The sequence below is a fragment of the Scyliorhinus canicula genome, chromosome 7 (genome assembly GCF_902713615.1).
Source record: "Scyliorhinus canicula chromosome 7, sScyCan1.1, whole genome shotgun sequence".
Lineage (NCBI taxonomy): Eukaryota > Metazoa > Chordata > Chondrichthyes > Carcharhiniformes > Scyliorhinidae > Scyliorhinus > Scyliorhinus canicula.
This window is the reverse complement of record NC_052152.1, coordinates 34,380,423-34,399,481: the sequence shown is the minus strand read 5'-3', so window position 1 is coordinate 34,399,481 and position 19,059 is coordinate 34,380,423. Positions and strand designations below refer to the sequence as shown.

The 19,059-nt window shown below is 46.4% G+C and overlaps 1 protein-coding gene across 1 annotated transcript in view; it reads left to right on the top strand.

Moving 5' to 3' along the window:
* The window catches only part of chd1l (chromodomain helicase DNA binding protein 1-like), a 160,007-nt gene that overhangs the window by 95,878 nt on the left and 45,070 nt on the right, over positions 1-19,059 (top strand). Inside the window, exon 14 of the mRNA XM_038801727.1 lies at positions 10,059-10,215. Coding sequence (XP_038657655.1) covers positions 10,059-10,215 — 157 coding nt within the window. The remainder of the gene's footprint in view (positions 1-10,058; positions 10,216-19,059) is intronic.

The window sequence follows — 19,059 nt, the reverse complement described above, 5'->3', positions numbered from 1 at the left end:
TAGGTACATTGCACAAAGAGGCAAAGGCAGAAGAACAAAAACCAGGGCTCCTTGGATGACGAAGACGATCAGGGGTGCGATCTACCAGCCGCTTTGCTCATGAACGGGAGCATGTTTTGGCGGGTAGATCCCAGGTGAAGTCTACCATGGGCTTCCCGACAGCCAGTACGTCTCACGGGACCTACTGTCATGTGAGAGTACCTTTCGGAAAAGGGTGTTTATCAAACAGTTGTAGTGGGTGTACCTTTAAGAAATGGGGCTTATCAAATAGCTGCAATGATGTCAGAGTGTGGGTGGAGCTGGGTTGTCTGTCTGTTTTACTTTCGCTTTGGGCTGTCGGCTACAGGGTGTGTTTAGTTTCATTTTGCAGATTGGGAGCTGCATCCAGAGAAACAAGGTGTAATTCTGGTCTCTTTCTGCATGAAAGAAATGTCTTCAAATCATTTGCTAATTTAAAAGTAAGGGCCTTGAAAATAGACCAAACGTATGAAGCTCTCAGAGAAATTATTCTTTTGGAGGAGTTTAAAAATTCAATTCCTGATGTAGTGAGAACTCTTGTGGAAGAGCAGAGGGTTAAAACTGCAAGGTCAGCAGTAGAAATGGTAGATGATTATGAATTAGTTCATGAATCAAAGCTTGGTTTCCGACATCAGTTTCAGCCTGTGAGGGATAGAAACTGGGGAAAAGACAAATACTCAAGTGGTAGAGGTAGGGCAGCATGGTAGCCTTGTGGCTAGCACAATTGCTTCACATCTCCAGGGTCCCAGGTTCGATTCCAGCTTGGGTCACTGTCTGTGCGGAGTCTGCACATCCTCCCCGTGTGTGCGTGGGTTTCTTCCCGGTGCTCCGGTTTCCTCCCACAGTCCAAAGATGTGCAGGTTAGGTGGATTGGCCATGATAAATTGCCCTTAGTGTCCAAAATTACCCTTAGTGTTGGGTGGGGTTACTGGGTTATGGGGATAAGGTGGAGGTGTTGACCTTGGGTAGGGTGCTCTTTCCAAGAGCCGGTGCAGACTTGATGGGCCGAATGGCCTCCTTCTGCACTGAAAATTCTATGATATCTGATGAGAGATAATAAGGAGCGTGTACCTCAGATTAAAAAGGAAATCCAGGAGGGTGGAAGAGACATGAAGGGGGCGATTCTCTGAGCCCCGCGCCGGGCCGGAGAAACGGCGCAACTGAGCCACGACGCTCTGACGCTGGCGCGCGATTCTCCAAGGTGCGGGGAAGGGGGGGGGGCCTCTGATGGGGTCCGGCCCACAATCAGCGGGTCCCCCCCCCACCCCCGGGGCCTACTTGCCTGCGCGGCCGGCCCCTGAACACCTACGGCCGGTGCGCGCAAGAAGTCCCCCACGCATGCGCAGGTTGGCGCGGCACCCATTTGGCGCCAGGAAGGGAGGCTGGAGCGGCATGAACCGCTCCAGGGCCGTGCTGGCCCCCTATGGAGGCCAGAATCGGTTGTCCCCGTGCCCGTTTTGCGCCGTCTTGAACGAACGCTTGGGCTCCATTTGGGAGAATCGCCCCCGAAAAGTTTTAAATGTTTTCACTGTAATAAACTAGGCCATGTAAAGTCACAACGTTGGTGGTTGAAGTAAAGCTCTGGAAAGGCTGATGTGGTAAAACAGGATAAAACAGTGGGGTTTGTTAAAGTGGTAAAGGAAAGCCCAAGTGTAGCGAAGGAGGTGCAAAAGATTGTACAGCCTGATCAAGAGGTGATTGATAAGAAGGTGCCAGATCTCTTTAAATAATTTACTTGTGTGGGTAAAGTTTACTCATGTGGACATGAAGGAGCAGGTAAAGAAGTCACAATTTTAAGAGATATGGGAGATAGTCAATCTTTAATGGGAAGAGATGAGGAGTTATGTAGTTTGGGAAGAATGTTGTCAGAAAAGGTGGTAATATGTGGAATTCAGGACCAGAAGAGTAGTGTTCCATTATATAAGGTAAGGTTGGAAAGTCCAGTGAAGAGTGGTGAAGTGGTAGTAGGAGTAATAGAGAAACTATCTTGTCCAGGAATACAGTTTATCTTGGGTAATAATATAGCTGGACCACAGGTGGGAATGATGCCTACTGTGGTTGATAAGCCAGTGGAAAATCAGACAACTGAAGTGTTGAAGGATGAATATCCTGGGATTTTTCTGGATTGTGTAGTAACAAGGTCGCAAAGTCACAAGTTAAGACAAGAGGAGAAATCAAACAGTGAAGATAAAGTTGAAGTTCAATTATCAGAAACGATTTTTGATCAGATGGTTGGAAAAGAACAGGTGGAGGATGAGGCGGATATTTTTAGTCCAGGAAAATTGGAGCCGTTACACAGAAAGATATAGAAATAAAACGGATGTATCAGAAAGCATACACGGAAGAGGAATCTGAGTGTATACCGGATGTGTTAGTACCGAAAAAAATGATGTCTTGATGAGAAAATGGAGACCTTTACATATGCGGGTGGATGAAATGTGGGCAGAAGTTCATCAAGTAGTATTGCCGGTAGGGTATAGAAAGGAGGTGTGCGAGTAGCACATGAGGTACCAGTGGGAGGTCATTTGCGAGTGAGGAAAACTAAGCTAAAATGCAAAATCATTTTTATTGGCCTGGACTACATAAAGATGTAGTTAAATTTTGTCGATCATGTCACACATGTCAAGTGATAGGGAAACCTCAAGCAGTGATAAAACCAGTGCCCTTAATACCCATTCCAGCATTTGAGGAACCTTTCACAAGGGTTTTAATTGATTGCGTAGGACAGCTTCCTAAAACGAAAAGTGGGAATCAATATCTTTTGACTATAGTGGATATGTCTACTAGGTTTCATAGATTTCATCGAATTTACAGTGCAGAAGGAGGCCATTCGGCCCATCGAGCACCCCACCCAAGCCCATACCTCCACCCTATCCCCATAACCCAGTAACCCCACCTAATACTAAGGGCAATTTGGACCCTAAGGACAATTTAGCATGGCCAATCCACCTAACCTGCACATCTTTGGACTGTGGGAGGAAAACGGAGCACCCGGAGGAAACCCACGCACACACGGGGAGAACATGCAGACTCCACAGACAGTGACCCAAGCCGGGAATCGAACCTGGGACCCTGGAGCTATGAAGCATTTGTGCTAACCACTATGCTACCGTGCTGCCATTCCAGTGCGCAATATTACAGATAAAAAGATTGTGGAGGAGTTGCTTAAATTCTTTACTAGATATGGATTACCCACAAAAATTCAATCGGATCAAGGCTCAAGGCTATTCATAGAAGTTAATAATAATAACAATAAATAATCGCTTATTGTCACAAGTAGGCTTCAATGAAAAGCTCCTAGGCGCCACATTCTGGCGCCTGTTCGGGGAGGCCGGTACGGGAATTGAACCCGCGCTGGTGGCATTGTTCTGCATTACAAGCCAGCTGTTTAGCCCACTGTGCGACACCAGTTATGGATAGCTTAGGAATAAAACAATTTAAATCAACTCCCTGATTTTGTATTCGTTACCGTTTACTGTTTGTGGGCGGGGTGATAAATTTGGGGGAAAATGTGAAAATGGAGAATAAAAACATTTATAAATCAACTCTGTACCATCCAGAGTCGCAGGGGGCGTTAGAAAGATGGCATCAGACATTAAAGACAATGTTGAGGGCTTATTGTCAAGATTATCCAGAGGATTGAGATAAAGGAATTCCATTCATACTGTTTGCAATTAGGGATGCACCTAATGAGTCAATCAAATTCAGTCCTTTTGAACTAATTTTTGGTCATGAGATAAGAGGGCCAATTAAATTGATTAAGAAAAAATTGGCGAATCAGAAATCGGAACTTACATTATTGGATTACGTGTCAAATTTTAGGGAACGATTAAATAGAGCAGGTGAATTGGCTAGACAACATTTAAAAGTTGCACAACATGTGATGAAAAGGGTAGCAGACAAGAAATCCAATGTTCGTAGTTTTGCCAGTGGAGATAAAGTTTTAGTATTGTTACCAGTGGTAGTTGAACCTTTAAAAGCAAAGTTTTTTGGACTTTATCAGATTGAAAGGAAATTAAGTGAGTTGAATAATGTGGTAAGAGCGCCAGATAGAAGGAAAACTCACCGATTGTGTCAAGGAATATGCTTAAAAGGTACTTTGAAAGGGAAGGAGAGCAAAAGGAGGAGGTTTTAATGATTCAAACTCAAAGTGACGAACCAAATCCAGATGACTTTGAATTTGACATACCTCAAATTAAATTGGAAAACGAGGATGTTCTTAAAAATTGGGATAAATTGTTGAGTTACGTTCCAGAGGAAAAACGGACTGATCTGAAAGAGTTATTGATATCACATGGGCAAGTTTGTGAAGATAAGTTGGGAAGCACTAAAATGGCTATACATGATGTAGATGTGGGAAATGCTGTTCCAATTAAACAACATCCATACAGACTTAACCCTTTAAAATTGGCACAGGTTAACAAAGAGATTGAAAGTATGCTTAAGAATGGCATGATTGAAGTGGGTTGCAGCCAATGGAGCTCACCCATAGTGATGGTACCAAAACCGGACGGTACCCAACGGTTGTGTGTGAACTATAGAAAGTTCTATAGAAAGTTAATGCAGTTACAAGAACGGACTCTTATCCCACATTTGGAGGATTGCATTGAGAAGGTGGGACAATCCGCTTTTATTTCCAGACTGGAGTTAATTAAAGGTTACTGGCAGTTACTTTTATCCGAAAGGGCGAAAGAGATTTCAGGTTTTGTGACTCCAGGTGGTATATACCAATTTAAAGTTATGCCATTTGGCATGAAAAATGCCCCAGCCACATTTCAACGGTTAACTAACAAAATTGTTTCAGGATTACCCAATTGTGCGATATACATCGACGATCTGGTAATTTTCAGCCAGACATGGAAAGAACATTTGAAGCAACTAATGGAGTTATTCAGTCGACTTCAGGGGGCAGGTTTGGTGGTAAACCTAGTCAAAAGTGAATTTGGAACAGCCCAAGTCGCTTTCCTTGGCCATACAATTGGACAGGGTCAAATGGTCCCACGGGAAGTGAACACAAAAGTTATTGGGGAGTTTCCGATACCCTCGACACAAAGGGAAATGAGGTGATTTCTTGGCATGGGTGGATTTGATCGAACATTTATGCCAAATCTTTGCAGCATGGTTGCTCCACTGATGGACTTGCTGAAGAAACGTCGAAAATCTCACTGGACATTGGAGTTTCAACAGGCATTTAACTGCCTGAAGGCTGTGTTAACCAATGCAAGGGGCCCTGTGATCAGATTGAACTAAAGTATCTGACTTTAAAGAGAAATGCCGAGGCGTAGAGAAATGGATGGATCATGCAGAGATCTTCTTGTCTAAAGAGACTCTAAATGAAGAGGGATTCCAGAAGGAAGAAGAAGAAGAACTAAAATGGATTATGTTATTATAAATGTTTGTGTGTTTTGTTTTGTTCAAAAAAAACTAATATTCACTGTCAATATTTCTGAAAGGAAAGTGAAAAGGTGAAAAATGAAACCATCTTGAAGTTTTAAAAAATATATTTTTATTCTCCATTTTCACATTTTCCTTCAAAATTTACACCCCCCAACAAGCAGTAAACGGTAACAAATACAATACCCTTAACATCAACAACGATCCCATACTCCCACCACCCCAACCAACGGCCCACCTGTCAATATATGCATCAAATAAAACAAACTCTCCCACGGTGGAAAAAAAACAAAGGAGAAAAAGAAAAAGGAGTCCGGAATCGCCCATGGTCACCATTAATCGATAGAGTTCCCCCCGCCCCCGACACTCAATGCCATTCAGCCTCCGAAAGAGTACCATAAATGACACCCAAGAGTTGTAAACCCCCCCCCCCCCCCCCCCCCCCCCCCAACTCCTCCCCTCCACTTCCTCTTGTAAAACCCCTCCCCCCAACCTCGGTTCCTTTCTCCCAACTTTCCACCCCGGCTTGACTCATCGGACCCTGTTCTGCCCAGCTCCGATGGCCGCAGCCCCTCCCCCCACCTCATCCCCGTTCACTGGCCGGCTTAAACCGGCCAGTGGGGAGGCCCCCGCCGGGTCTCTTTCCCCTTTGCCCGGCCCCAGGAAAACCCAGAAGTCCCCTTTAGCACACAAACCCCGCATACACATCCACACCCCAAAGAACCCTCATTACATAAGAACATAAGAACTAGGAGCAGGAGTAGGCCATCTGGCCCCTCGAGCCTGCTCCGCCATTCAATTAGATCATGGCTGATCTTTTGTGGACTCAGCTCCACTTTCCGGCCCGAACACCATAACCCTTAATCCCTTTATTCTTCAAAAAACTATCTATCTTTACCTTAAAAATCTGTAATGAAGGAGCCTCAACTGCTTCACTGGGCAAGGAATTCCATAGATTCACAACCCTTTGGGTGAAGAAGTTCCTCCTAAACTCAGTCCTAAATCTACTTCCCCTTATTTTGAGGCTATGCCCCCTAGTTCTGCTGTCACCCGCCAGTGGAAACAACCTGCCCGCATCTATCCTATCTATTCCCTTCATAATTTTAAATGTTTCTATAAGATCCCCCCTCATCCTTCTAAATTCCAACGAGTACAGTCCCAGTCTACTCAACCTCTTCTCATAATCCAACCCCTTCAGCTCTGGGATTAACCTAGTGAATCTCCTCTGCACACCCTCCAGCGCCAGTACGTCCTTTCTCAAGTAAGGAGACCAAAACTGAACACAATACTCCAGGTGTGGCCGCACTAACACCTTATACAATTGCAACATAACCTCCCTAGTCTTAAACTCCATCCCTCTAGCAATGAAGGACAAAATTCCATTTGCCTTCTTAATCACCTGTTGCACTTGTAAATCAACCTTCTGTGACTCATGCACTAGCACACCCAAGTCTCTCTGAACAGCGGCATGCTTTAATATTTTATCGTTTAAATAATAATCCCGTTTGCTGTTATTCCTACCAAAATGGATAACCTCACATTTGTCAACATTGTATTCCATCTGCCAGACCCGAGCCCATTCACTTAACCTATCCAAATCCCTCTGCAGACTTCCAGTATCCTCTGCACTTTTTGCTTTACCACTCATCTTAGTGTCATCTGCAAACTTGGACACATTGCCCTTGGTCCCCAACTCCAAATCATCAATGTAAATTGTGAACAATTGTGGGCCCAACGCGGATCCCTGAGGGACACCACTAGCTACTGATTGCCAACCAGAGAAACACCCATTTTTCCCAACTCTTTGCTTTCTATTAATTAACCAATCCTCTATCCATGCTACTACTTTACCCTTAATGCCATGCATCTTTATCTTATGCAGCAACCTTTTGTGTGGCACCTTGTCAAAGGCTTTCTGGAAATCCAGATATACCACATCCATCGGCTCCCCGTTATCTACTGCACTGGTAATGTCCTCAAAAAATTCCACTAAATTAGTTAGGCATGACCTGCCTTTTACGAACCCATGCTGCGTCTGCCCAATGGGACAATTTCTATCCAGATGCCAGATCCAGATTACGACTGAAAGTCCCATTTCTTTCCTTGTCCAAATATACACGACGTTGGCTCCTGTAGCCCATACGCCAGCACGCAGTGAAACAAAAAGAAAAAAAATACAGTCATGAGGCTACATCGTACATGACCATTTCTGAATTCTGCCACAGTCCTTCTGTCTTTGCAAACTCCTCTGCTGCTTCCGCCGTCCCAAAATAAAAGTCCTTGAACTTGTAGGTCACCCTCAGCTTCGCTGGATATACAATGCCGCACTGCACCTTGCTAATGTACAGTGCCCTCTTCACCCGGTTGAAGGCAGCCCACCTCCTCGCCAGCTCCACCGTAAAATCCTGGTATATACATATACCAGCTCCAGCCCACTGCACCACCCGCTTCTGCTTAGCCCAGCACAGGACCTTCTCCTTTACACTGTACCTATGGAAGCATAGAGTCACTACTCTTGGCGGCTCACTCGCCTTTGGTACAGGCCTCCATGACCGATGAGCCCGATCCAGTTCATATCGGGAGGGATCCTCCCCCTCCCCCAATAGCTTCGCCAACATCGTGGCAAAATACTCAGTCAGCCTCGGGCCTTCCACTCCTTCGGGCAGCCCCACAATCCTCAAATTTTGTCGCCTGGATCTGTTTTACAGGTCTTCCATTTTGCCTCGCAAATCCTTGTTGATCTCTATCACCTTCTGCATCTCCTTCAGAAGCTGGGCTTGTGCCACTTTAGTCTGAGCTTTTTTCACAGAACCCAGAATTTAGACGACTTCTGCTCTGCTGCAATAGGAATTGAGGCATCAGCTATCAGACCCTGCCTCATGGTGTGATAATGGAGTTGTAGACTACGTCCACATTGGAAAGCATGGTCTTCAAACTCCCTGCAAGCCTTGTGCAAAGTTGGCGTCAGACACCTTCCTGGTCTTTGACATTGCGCGCAGGTTTTCTGGCAGGACTGTCAGTGTGCAAGGCATTTCATTGTGCATATCCATTCACCTTATTCTGTAGGTTGCCCCATCAAAGGACTCCCCATAGTCCTCTGCATCAGAATTTATGTGCGAGGGCAGCACGGTGGCCTAGTGGTTAGCACAGCTGCCTCACGGCGCTGAGGTCCCAGGTTCGATCCCGGCTCTGGGTCACTGTCCGTGTGGAGTTTGCACATTCTCCCTGTGTCTGCGTGGGTTTCACCCCCACAACCCAAAAATGTGCAGAGTAGGTGGATTGGCCCCCTTAATTGGAAAAAATAATTGGATAATCTAAATTTATAAAAAAAAGAATTTATGTGTGACCTTGCTTTCTGGTGAACTGGCACAAGCACGGCCTATGTCCCCTGCCCTGGCTGAAGGCCATTTGTGCCCTCTTCCCTCGCCTCTTAAGTTAACCGCTAAGTTACAATCAATTTCAGTATTTAGGCAGGTGGCTGCAAGTGTGAGAGTGAGTGATGCTGATTTCATCACCACTCCCTTCCACCTCTTGCACTTCCATCGCTGACAGGCCAGGTTGCAGGTCTTTGGCAGGTTGTTGAAAGGAGAAAGGTACAGCGAGGGAAGAAGTGCATACTTCCACCTTGTAAATCAGAAGAGATTGTGGGATGATAGGGAAGTGGGATGTAAGAAGGAGGATTAGATATGAACACATAATCATCATTGGCCTCAGCCTTGGATGCTGCAGTGATGGTGCCCAATATCTCTTCCGTTGGGGTAAGGATATGCAAATGTGCCTGTTCCCTGCTGGTTAGTTGATGTTGCTTCTAGTTAGATGCCAGCTTGTCCTGCGAGAGAGGGGGAAATATGTCAGTAAGTGTGATGCAATCTGTTTCACTGATGTGACCTCAGTGCAGTGTTGGAAAACCCTGGAGCCCATTCTGTGTCTTTATTGCATGTTTTCCACGTGAAAATCACTTTTGGAATGATTTCCAGCATCTGCTCCAGAGGCGCAAGCTGTCTTTAAGTGGTTGAGACGAGTTTTAAGTCATGTTAGCTTTTCAAGATTTTGAATCCTCTGTTTGGGCCAATTGCCATCCAAATCAGTGATTATCACCGGCTGCACATTGAAATCATTTACATTCGCAGGCAGCTGTAAGCTTGTGTCCTGCTTGCATTGGAAGCAACAGGTGCTGGGTAATTCAACATCACAATCCCCAAAATTCATTTCCAGGCCCTGCCCAATTTTGCTGTAGTAATCTGAAGTTCAATTCTGTAAAAATAACATTATGCAAAAGATGCCTAATTAACACCGAGGAAACACCAATGTACAGATATTATAGAATGTGCTTTCCCATTTTTTTCTGACAGCATCTTTTTGCAATAAGGAAGTTCTATATTTCTGTTAGCAAGATCTGAACAATGTAATTTTATTGTATTTTAATGTCACATCTGAAGAGCATTGAAGTTGAGTGTGGAGAATGTCTTCAATATTACACTGCAGGATTTGTATTGCCTTTTGTATAAAATTGAACTTGTACTTACCTACATTTCGACAATGTTCGGTAATGTGGCATGACACACATTAAAGTCAGTTCATTTGTCAAGATGAATGGAACTCACAAAGTCTTTCTCTCCTCTAAAGTAATTTCTTTATATATAAAGGCCTGTCAAAATTATTCGGCTGATTGGAAGAGACACAATTGAAGAATTGATTTACAGACGAGCTACGTCAAAGCTGAGGTTGACAAATACTTTGATTGAAGGTGGTCAGTTCTCTATGAAGGAGGGAGAAGAATCATCAGCAACTTTTGATATGCAGGTGAGAGTCTGATCGCAATTATAGTCTAAATGAGCTAAGAACTCACGATTCTTCTTTGCAGTGGAACCTTCTATTGCCATTTGAAACGACACCTCCATCACCATTGTTTTCTCTTGTATTGTCTAATTGAACTTCGGATTTAACACAACATGTAGAAAAATGTTTGTTTGGTAGTTTGATTTGATTTGATTTATTATTGTCACGTATTAGTATACAGTGAAAAGTATTGTTTCTTGCATGCTGTACAAACAATGCATACCGTACATAAGGAAGGAAGGAGAGACTGTAGAATATAATTTTACAGTTATAGCAAGGTGTAGAGAAAAGATCAACTTAATACGAGGTAGGTCCATTCAAAAGTCTGATGGCAGTCGGGATGAAGCTGTTCTTGAATCAGTTGGTACGTGACCTCAAACTTTGGTATCTTTTTCCTGACGGAAGGAGGTGGAATAGAGTATGTCCGGGGTGGGTGGGGTCCTTAATTATGCTGGCTGCCTTTCTGAGGCAGCGGGAATTATAGATAGAGTAAATGAATGGGAGGCTGGTTTGCGTGATGGACTGGGCTACATTCACGACCTTTTGTAGTTTCCTGCGGTCTTGGGTAGAGCAGGCTCCATACCAAGCTGTGATACTACCAGAAAGAATGCTTTCTATGGTGCATCTGTAGAAGTTGGTGAGAGTCGTAGCTGACATGCCAAATTTCCTCAGTCTTCTGAGAAAGTAGAGTCGTTGGTGGGCTTTCTTAACTGTAGTGTCGGCATGGGGGGACCTAGACAGGCTGTTGGAGATCTGTACACCTAAAAACTTGAAGCTCTCGACCCTTTCTACTTTGTTCCCATTGATGTAGACAGGGGCATGTTCTCCACTACGCTTCCTAAAGTCGATGATAATCTCCTTCGTTTTGTTGACATTGTGGGAGAGATTATTGTCGTCGCACCAGTTCATCAGATTCTCTATCTCATTCCTATACTCTGTCTCGTTATTGTTTGAAATCCGACCTACTACGGTGGTGTCATCAGCAAATTTGAAAATCAAGTTGGAGGGGAATTTGGCCACATAGTCATAGGTGTATAAGGAGTACAGTAGGGGGCTGAGGCCACAGCCATGTGGGGCACCGGTGTTGAGGATGATCATGGAGGAGGTGTTGTTGCCTATCTTTACTGATTGTGGTCTGTGGGTTAGAAAGTTCAGGATCCAGTCGCAGAGGGAGGAGCTGAGGCCAAGGCCACGGAGTTTGGAGATGCGTTTTGTAGGAATGATGGTGTTGAAGGCTGAGCTGTAGTCGATAAATAGGAGTCTGACATAGGTGTCTTTGTTATCTAGGTGTTCCAGGGTAGAGTGCAGGGCCATGGAGATGGCGTCTGCTGTGGACCTGTTGCAATGGTAGGCAAACTATAGTGGATCAAGGCAATCTGGGAGGCTGGAGTTGATTCGTGCCATGACTAACCTTTCGAAGCACTTAATGACGATGGATGTCAGAGCCACAGGACAATAGTCATTAAGGCACACTGCTTGACTTTTCTTGACAGGGATGATGGTCGTCTTCTTGAAGCAGATAGGGAACTCATATTGTTGTAAAGAGAGGTTGAAGATGTCTGCGAATACCCCAGCCAGCTGATTTACGCAAGACCGGAGTGCTCGTCCGGATACCCCGGGCGTGATTCTCCGCCCCCCACGCCGGGTGGGAGAATCGCGGGAGGGCCCTCTGACAGATTTCACGCCCCCCTGGCGCCCCCCCACAATTCTCCTCCTCCTCCCCCCCCCCCCCCCCCCCCCCCCCCCCCCCCCCGCTCAAAAGAATCGGCGCTCGCCGTTTTTCACGGCGAACAGCGATTCTCCGACCCGGATGGGCTGAGCGGCCTGCCGTTCGCGGCCGTTTCACGACGGCGGCAACCACACCTGGTCGCTACCGTCGTGAAACGGGAGTGAGAAGCCCGTTTGGGGCTTGTAGGTGGCCTAGAAAGGAAAGAGCACCACGACTGCTCGGGAGGGGACATGCCCGCGATCGGTGCACAACAATCGGACGCACTATTTCCCCTCCGCCGCCCCGCAAGATCAAGCCGCCACGTCTTGCGGGGCGGCTGAGGGGAAAGACGGCCACTGCGCATTCACGGGTTCGTGCCGTCAGCATCATGACGTCAGCCGCGCATGCGCGGGTTGGAGCCGGCCAACCTGCGCATGCGCGGCTGACGTCATTAGGCGCGCCAGCCGCGTCATTCTTGGTGCGACGCCCCCGCGGCTGAGAGTTACGGAGCGCCGCTCCTAGCTCCGCCGGGAGGGGAGAATAGGGGGCGAGGAGTGGCCTCCGAGGCCGTCGTGAAACTCGGCCGAGTTCACGACAGCCCTCCCGATTTTTCCCAGGAGCGGAGAATTCCGCCCCCAATCTGGGCTAGTGGCTTTCCGTGGGTTGACCTTCGAGATGACTGCTCTGACATCTGCAATGGTGATCTCAGATACAAGTTCATCCGCGGCTTCTGGGTTGGAGGGCTCGCTCTCGCTGATGTCTTGCTCAAAGCGGGCATAGAATGCGTTGAGCTCATCAGAGCGGGGTGCGTTGGAGCCGACGATTTTACATGCCTTCATCTTGTAGCCTGCTATGTCTTGCAGACCTTGCCACAGACGGCGGGGATCCGTGTGGCTAATCTGGGATTCGAGCTTGGTCCGGTACTGTCTTCTGTCTTACAGAACTTGGTAGTATTGCTGAAGAAAGAAGAGACGTGTCAAAGCTTATTGTCTTACACTCATCAGGGCACTTCACAAGAATATCAATATAAGGGGAAAACAACAATTTATACTGCATGAGAAGAAAGAATATCGATTGGTTGGCAAATATACCCTGATTGGTAGAGGTGTTGCCATGGAGAATGGTGACTGACAGTTAACTGCCATGCATTGTTTGAAATTCAAACCAAGCTGCTTGACCCTGATTAGCCAAGTAGTTGTCCAGAGGATATGGTCTGTGAATGGCTCTCACTTATTTTGTTTAGCTAAAGCAGACACAATGCATGTACATATGCTCTTTCTGTCTGCAAAGAAAAGGGCCCTGTGTATTAATATATGTAGCTTCCAGTACACACAAATGCAGCACACTGCCAGTCCGACTTACAGTCTTAAATTGGTTATTAGTGTAATTCTTAGCACACAGGATTAAATGTTGTCCAATCAAGGAATCACATCTAACATTGGACACTGTTTTGAGTTTTGCAAGCATGGGCTCATTGCGAACAGCAGCTGGGATATGGGACATGCAGCCTACATACATAGAAACATACATAGAAAATAGAAACAGGAGGAGGCCATTTGGCCCTTCTAGCCTGCTCCACCATTCATTCTGATCATGGCTGATCATCACGTTCAATACTCTGATCCCACCTTCCCCCCATATCCCTTGATCCCTTTAACCCCAAGAGCTATATCTGGAAATTACAACGTTTTGACCTCAATTACTTTCTGTGGTGGTGAATTCAACAGATTTGCCACTCTCTGGGTGAAGAAATTTCTCCTCACCTCAGTCGTAAAAGGTTTACCCCGTATCCTCAAACTATGACCCTTAATTCTGGACTCCCTCACCATCAGGAACATTTTTTCTGAATCTATCCTGTCTATTCCTTTTCGAATTTTATAAGTTTCAATGAGATTCCCCCTCTCTCTTCTAAACTTCAATGAATATAATCCTAACCAATGCAGTCTCTCCTCATATGGCAGTCCTGCCATCCCAGGAATCAGCCTGGTAAACCTTCGCTGCACTCCCCCCATAGCAAGAATATCCTTCCTCAGGATGTCTTGGCATCAGATATTTGGCAGTTAACTATCAGTCACCATCAACTGGTGCATTCTCTTGTCAACCTATCAATACTTTCTTCTCATAAATGATTGTTTTCCCCTTATTCTTACAAAGTGTCCTGATAAATGCAAGGCAAAAGGCTTTGGCATGAATCTTCTTTTTTTCAGTAATGTAGAAAATTATTTGATTTTGTGTGGAAAGGTTTAGACATTTTCCAACCCTCGGGCCAACTCTTTGGATTTTGTTGCATCAGGATAATCTTTTAAGTACTTCTATTTACAAGTGAGTCCTCTTGCCTCCCCTGAGTTTCTTTCCTTTTATCAGGTCACCAGTGAAGGCTCCTGGTTGATTGATACACCAATAACAGCAGCTCGACATTTGTAAGCAGAGATAAATGTAAGCAGAGAATTCTCCGAACCCCCGCCTGGTCGGAGAATCTCCGGTGAGAGGCACGAATCCCGCCCCGACGCCTGCTGCCGTATTCTCCGACGCCGTTTTTTGCCTGAACCGCGATCAGGACCCACCGATCTGCAGGCGGGCATGTTCCGTGGGGGCACTTCTTCCTTCCACGCGGGCCCCTGGAGGGCTCTGCCATATTGCCCGGTGGGTGGCGCGGAGATGAGAACCCCCCCGCGCATGCACAAGAATATGCTGGCCGGTCCGCGTATGCGCGGAATCATGCTGGCCATTCCGCGAACATGCGCCGTCCCTTCAGCGCCGGCTGGAGCGGCGGCAACCACTCCGCCCCTAGCAACCTAGCCCCCTAGAAAGGTGAGAATTCCTTACCTTAGGGGGCCATTGACGCCGGAGTCATTGGCGCCGGTTTTCCCGCCAGCGTGGGGACTTAGTCCCCAGAAGGGAGGATCGCAGCCCGGGAGTCTGTAAACCATCTGATCAGGAGGAAGGTCAGAGACAAACATGATCTTGTCCCAGTTGCAGGGATGCTGGATAGTGCTGTATTGGCTGATTTCTTGCCCCAATAGAGACTTCATCCTGTGCTGAACTGAGCAGGCCAAGGCACAAACAGTTCGCTGCTTTTCCAACTCTAATATTTTTGCACACTGTCTTCTGTATAAAATCAATACCGGTTAGAACGATTTATTTTGGATTGGCTTTTTGTTTATTGTCACGTGTACCAAGGTACAGTGAAAAGTATGTTTCTGCGAACAGCTCAACAGATCATTAAGTACATGAAAAGGAAATAACAGAAAATACATAATAGGGCAACACAAGGTATACAATGTAACTACATAAGCACTGGCATCGGATGAAGCATACAGGGTGGAATGTTAATGAGGTCAGTCCATAAGAGAGTCATTTAGGAGTCTGGTGACAGTGGGGAAGAAGCTGTTTTTGAGTCTGCGTGCGTGCTCTCAGACTTTTGTGCCTCCTGCCCGATGGGATATGTTGGAAGAGTGAGTAAGCTGGGTGGGAGGGGACTTTGATTATGCTGTCCGCTTTCCCCAGGCAGCGGGAGATGTAGATGGAGTCAATGGATGGGAGGCAGGTTCGTGTGATGGACTGGGCTGTGTTCACGACTCTCTGAACTTTTTTGCGGTCCTGGGTGGAGCAGTTGCCATACCAGGCTGTGATGCAGCCAGATAGGATGCTTTCTATAGTGCATCTGTAAAAGTTGGTAAGAGTTAATCGGGACATGCTGAATTTCCTTAGTTTCCTGAGGAAGTATAGGCGCTGTTGTGCTTTCTTGGTGGTAGCGTCGAGGTGGGTAGACCAGAACAGATGTTTGGAGATGTGTACCCCTAGGAATTTGAAACTGCTAACCATCTCCACCTTGGCCCTGTTTATGCTGACAGGGGTGTGTACAACACTTTGCTTTCTGAAGTCAATAACCAGCTCTTTAGTTTTGCTGCCATTGAGGGATAGATTGTTGTCGCTGCACCACTCCACTAGGTTCTCAATCTCCCTCCTATATTCTGACTTGTTATTTGAGATCAGGCCCACTATGATCATATTGTCAGCAAACTTGTAGATGGAGTTGGAACCAAATTTTGCCATGCAGTCGTGTGTGTACAGGGAGTATAGTAGGGGGCTAAGTACGAAGCCTTGCGGGTCCCCGGTATTAAGTATCATTGTGGAAGAGGTGTTGTTGTTTATTCTTACTGATTGTGGCCTGTGGGTTAGAAAGTTGAGGATCCAGTTGCAGAGTGAGGAGCCAAGTTCTAGGTTTTGGAGCTTTGATATGAGCTTGGCTGGGATTATGGTGTTGAAGGCAGAGCTGTAGTCAATAAATAGGAGTCTGATGTAGGAGTCCTTCTTGTCGAGATGCTCTAGAGATGAGTGTAGGGCCAAGGAGATGGTGTCTGCTGTGGACCGGTTGCGGCGGTATGCGAATTGCAGTGGATCAAGGCGTTCTGGGAGTATGGAGGTGATTTGCTTCATGAGCAACCTCTCGAAGCACTTCATTACGACTGAAGTCAGGACCACCGGATGGTAGTCATTGAGGCACATTGCCTTGTTTTTCTTTGGCACTGGTATGATGGTGGTCTTCTTGAAGCAGGTGGGGACCTCGAAGTGGAGTAGGAACAGGTTAATAATGTCTGCGAACACATCTGGCATCTGGTCCGCGCAGGCTCTTAGTGCATGATAAGGGACCCCTTCTGGAGCCATCGCCTTCCGAGGGTTCACTTTCAGGAAAGCCGATCTGACTTCGGAAGCTGTGATGGTGGGTATAGGTGTGTTATGGGCTGCTGGGGCACTCGACAGCGGATTGTTGGTTTCCTGCTTGAACAGAGCTTGGAATGCATTGAGCTCACCGGGGAGGGGTGCACGGCTGCTGGAGATACTGCTCGACTTTACTTTTTAGCCCATTATGCTGTTTCGGCCTTGCCACAACTGTTGAGAGTCTGTAACGCTAGTCTGTGACTCTAGCTTGGTCTGATATTCTCTTTTGGGCATCTCAGATAGCTTTGCGGTGGTTGTACCTGGATTTCTTGTATAGGCCAGAGTCGCCTGACTTGACTGCCTCAGACCTGTCCTTCAGTAGGGAGTCAATCTCGCGATTGAGCCATGGTTTCCGGTTGGGGAACGTACGGACTGCTTTCTTTGGCACGCAGTCGTCCACACATTTACTGATGAAGTCTGTACGCATTTTAGTTGGTCTCTGAGTTATTAAATATGGACCAGTCCACTGTCTCCAAGCAGTCGCGTAGGAGCTCTTCTGTTTTCTTGGAGCAGCACTGCACGACATTCTTAGCTGGATTCTCCTGCTTGAGTTTCTACTTGTGTGTCGGGAGGAGGAGCACCGTCTTATGGCCTGATTTCCCAAAGTGCTGTCGGGGAAAGGAACGGTAGGCGCCCTTGATTTTTGAGTAGCAGTGATCAAGAGTGTTGTTGCTCCTGGTGGGATAGGAGATGTGCTGGTGGAATTTTGGAAGTACACTCTTGAGGTTGCCCTTGTTGAAGTCCCCGGCCACAATGAACAAGGCCTCCGGGTGTTTTGTTTAGTAGTTGTTTATAACTGTGTACAGTTCGTCCAGCACCGCCTTCACTTCTGCCTGAGGTGGGATGTAGACCGCTGTGATAATGGCTGAAGTGAACTCGTGTGGAAGATAGTATGGGCGGCACTTCACGGTCTGGTATTCCAGGTCCGGGGAGGAGTAGGTTGCCAGGGTCGCCACATCCAAGCACAAGGAGGGGTTGATGAGGAGGGAAACCCATCCACCCTTCGCTTTGCCTGATGACGCACTGCGGTCTGCCCGATGAATTGAGAAGCCTTCAGGTTGTAAGGCACAGTCCGGTGAGGCAGGGGTAAGCCATTTCTCTGTGAAACAGAGCACACAGTGTGGTATACATTTTAATGTGGAGAACATTCTACTACTGCATAAGTATATTTATAATTAATTCAACATTTATGAATGAACTCAGGAGCATTGTTTAAACTTACCTTTTTGATAAAATTAGTAAATGAGTACTAAAGAGGAAGATCCTACTTGATCAAATCACTTGGACACTGACCTCCTTTCCTTAACACCCAGATTGCTGTGAGTGCTGCTTTGCCTCCAAACTACTGTCCATAGCAAACACACAAATGTTCTGATGCGAACCATGTCAGATGCCATTTTGGTGAGTGCCTAACATGCATGCAGCAAAAATCTGGCAGAAGCATGCAGAGTAGACAGATTGCAGTGTCATTGCTGCCTTTTTGGAACTCAACACTCTAGCTAATTCCTCTCATAACCTTGCACCAGTCAGCACATATTCAACAAAAGGAAGGATTCCCGTCTGCGCACACAATATATATATAAATATATACACACACACCCACCGCTAGTGCTATTGAAATAAATTACTAGCTGCTTTATGAATTGTTTGTTGATTCAATTCTACTGGTTGTTGCTACAACTGAGGAAATGTTTAGTTTCTGAAGCTCAAGTTGCAAAGATCTCCAGGGAATGCTGGACTTTATCCTGAATTCAATGATTCTGCACGAACCACTTGCTTGCAGCCATGGGTAAAATAGCATGCATAATATGCATTCCTCTTTGATGACAGCATGCCTGGGAGAATGAGCAGAGGTAACACAGAGCAGTACAAACTGCTGGAAGGGGGAGGAGGAAAAGAGTGAGAAGACCTTTCGAACCAGAGACCATAACCCCCCAGGCTGTTTAGAGAGAAATTCCTCCACTTGAACCGTGGGGAGGAACAATGTGTAAGTTATCTCTGCTTCAGTAAGGATGCCTTCACTGAAATCTACCACCAGCTGAAGCTAAAATTGCAACCTTGGAGCAGGGCAAGAGTGACATTGACAGTGGTTGTGAAGGTGACTGTGACCATGAATGCTTATGAATCTGGCTCTTTCCTGACTGCCACTGGAGACATTCACAACATCCCCCAGTTTGCTGTACAATGGGAGGTAACTGAGCTTCAGCATCCGAAGAGAGCTGAATATATTTCACTTTCTCTTGCCAGAGAGATGGAGAAGGAAGCAAGCTACTCCATGAGGATTGCAGGCTTCCCCATGGTGTAGGGTACCATTGGCTGCATGCATATTGCTTTGCTTGTCACATGCCAACTCTGCGATGTATTGCATTTGAAACGGA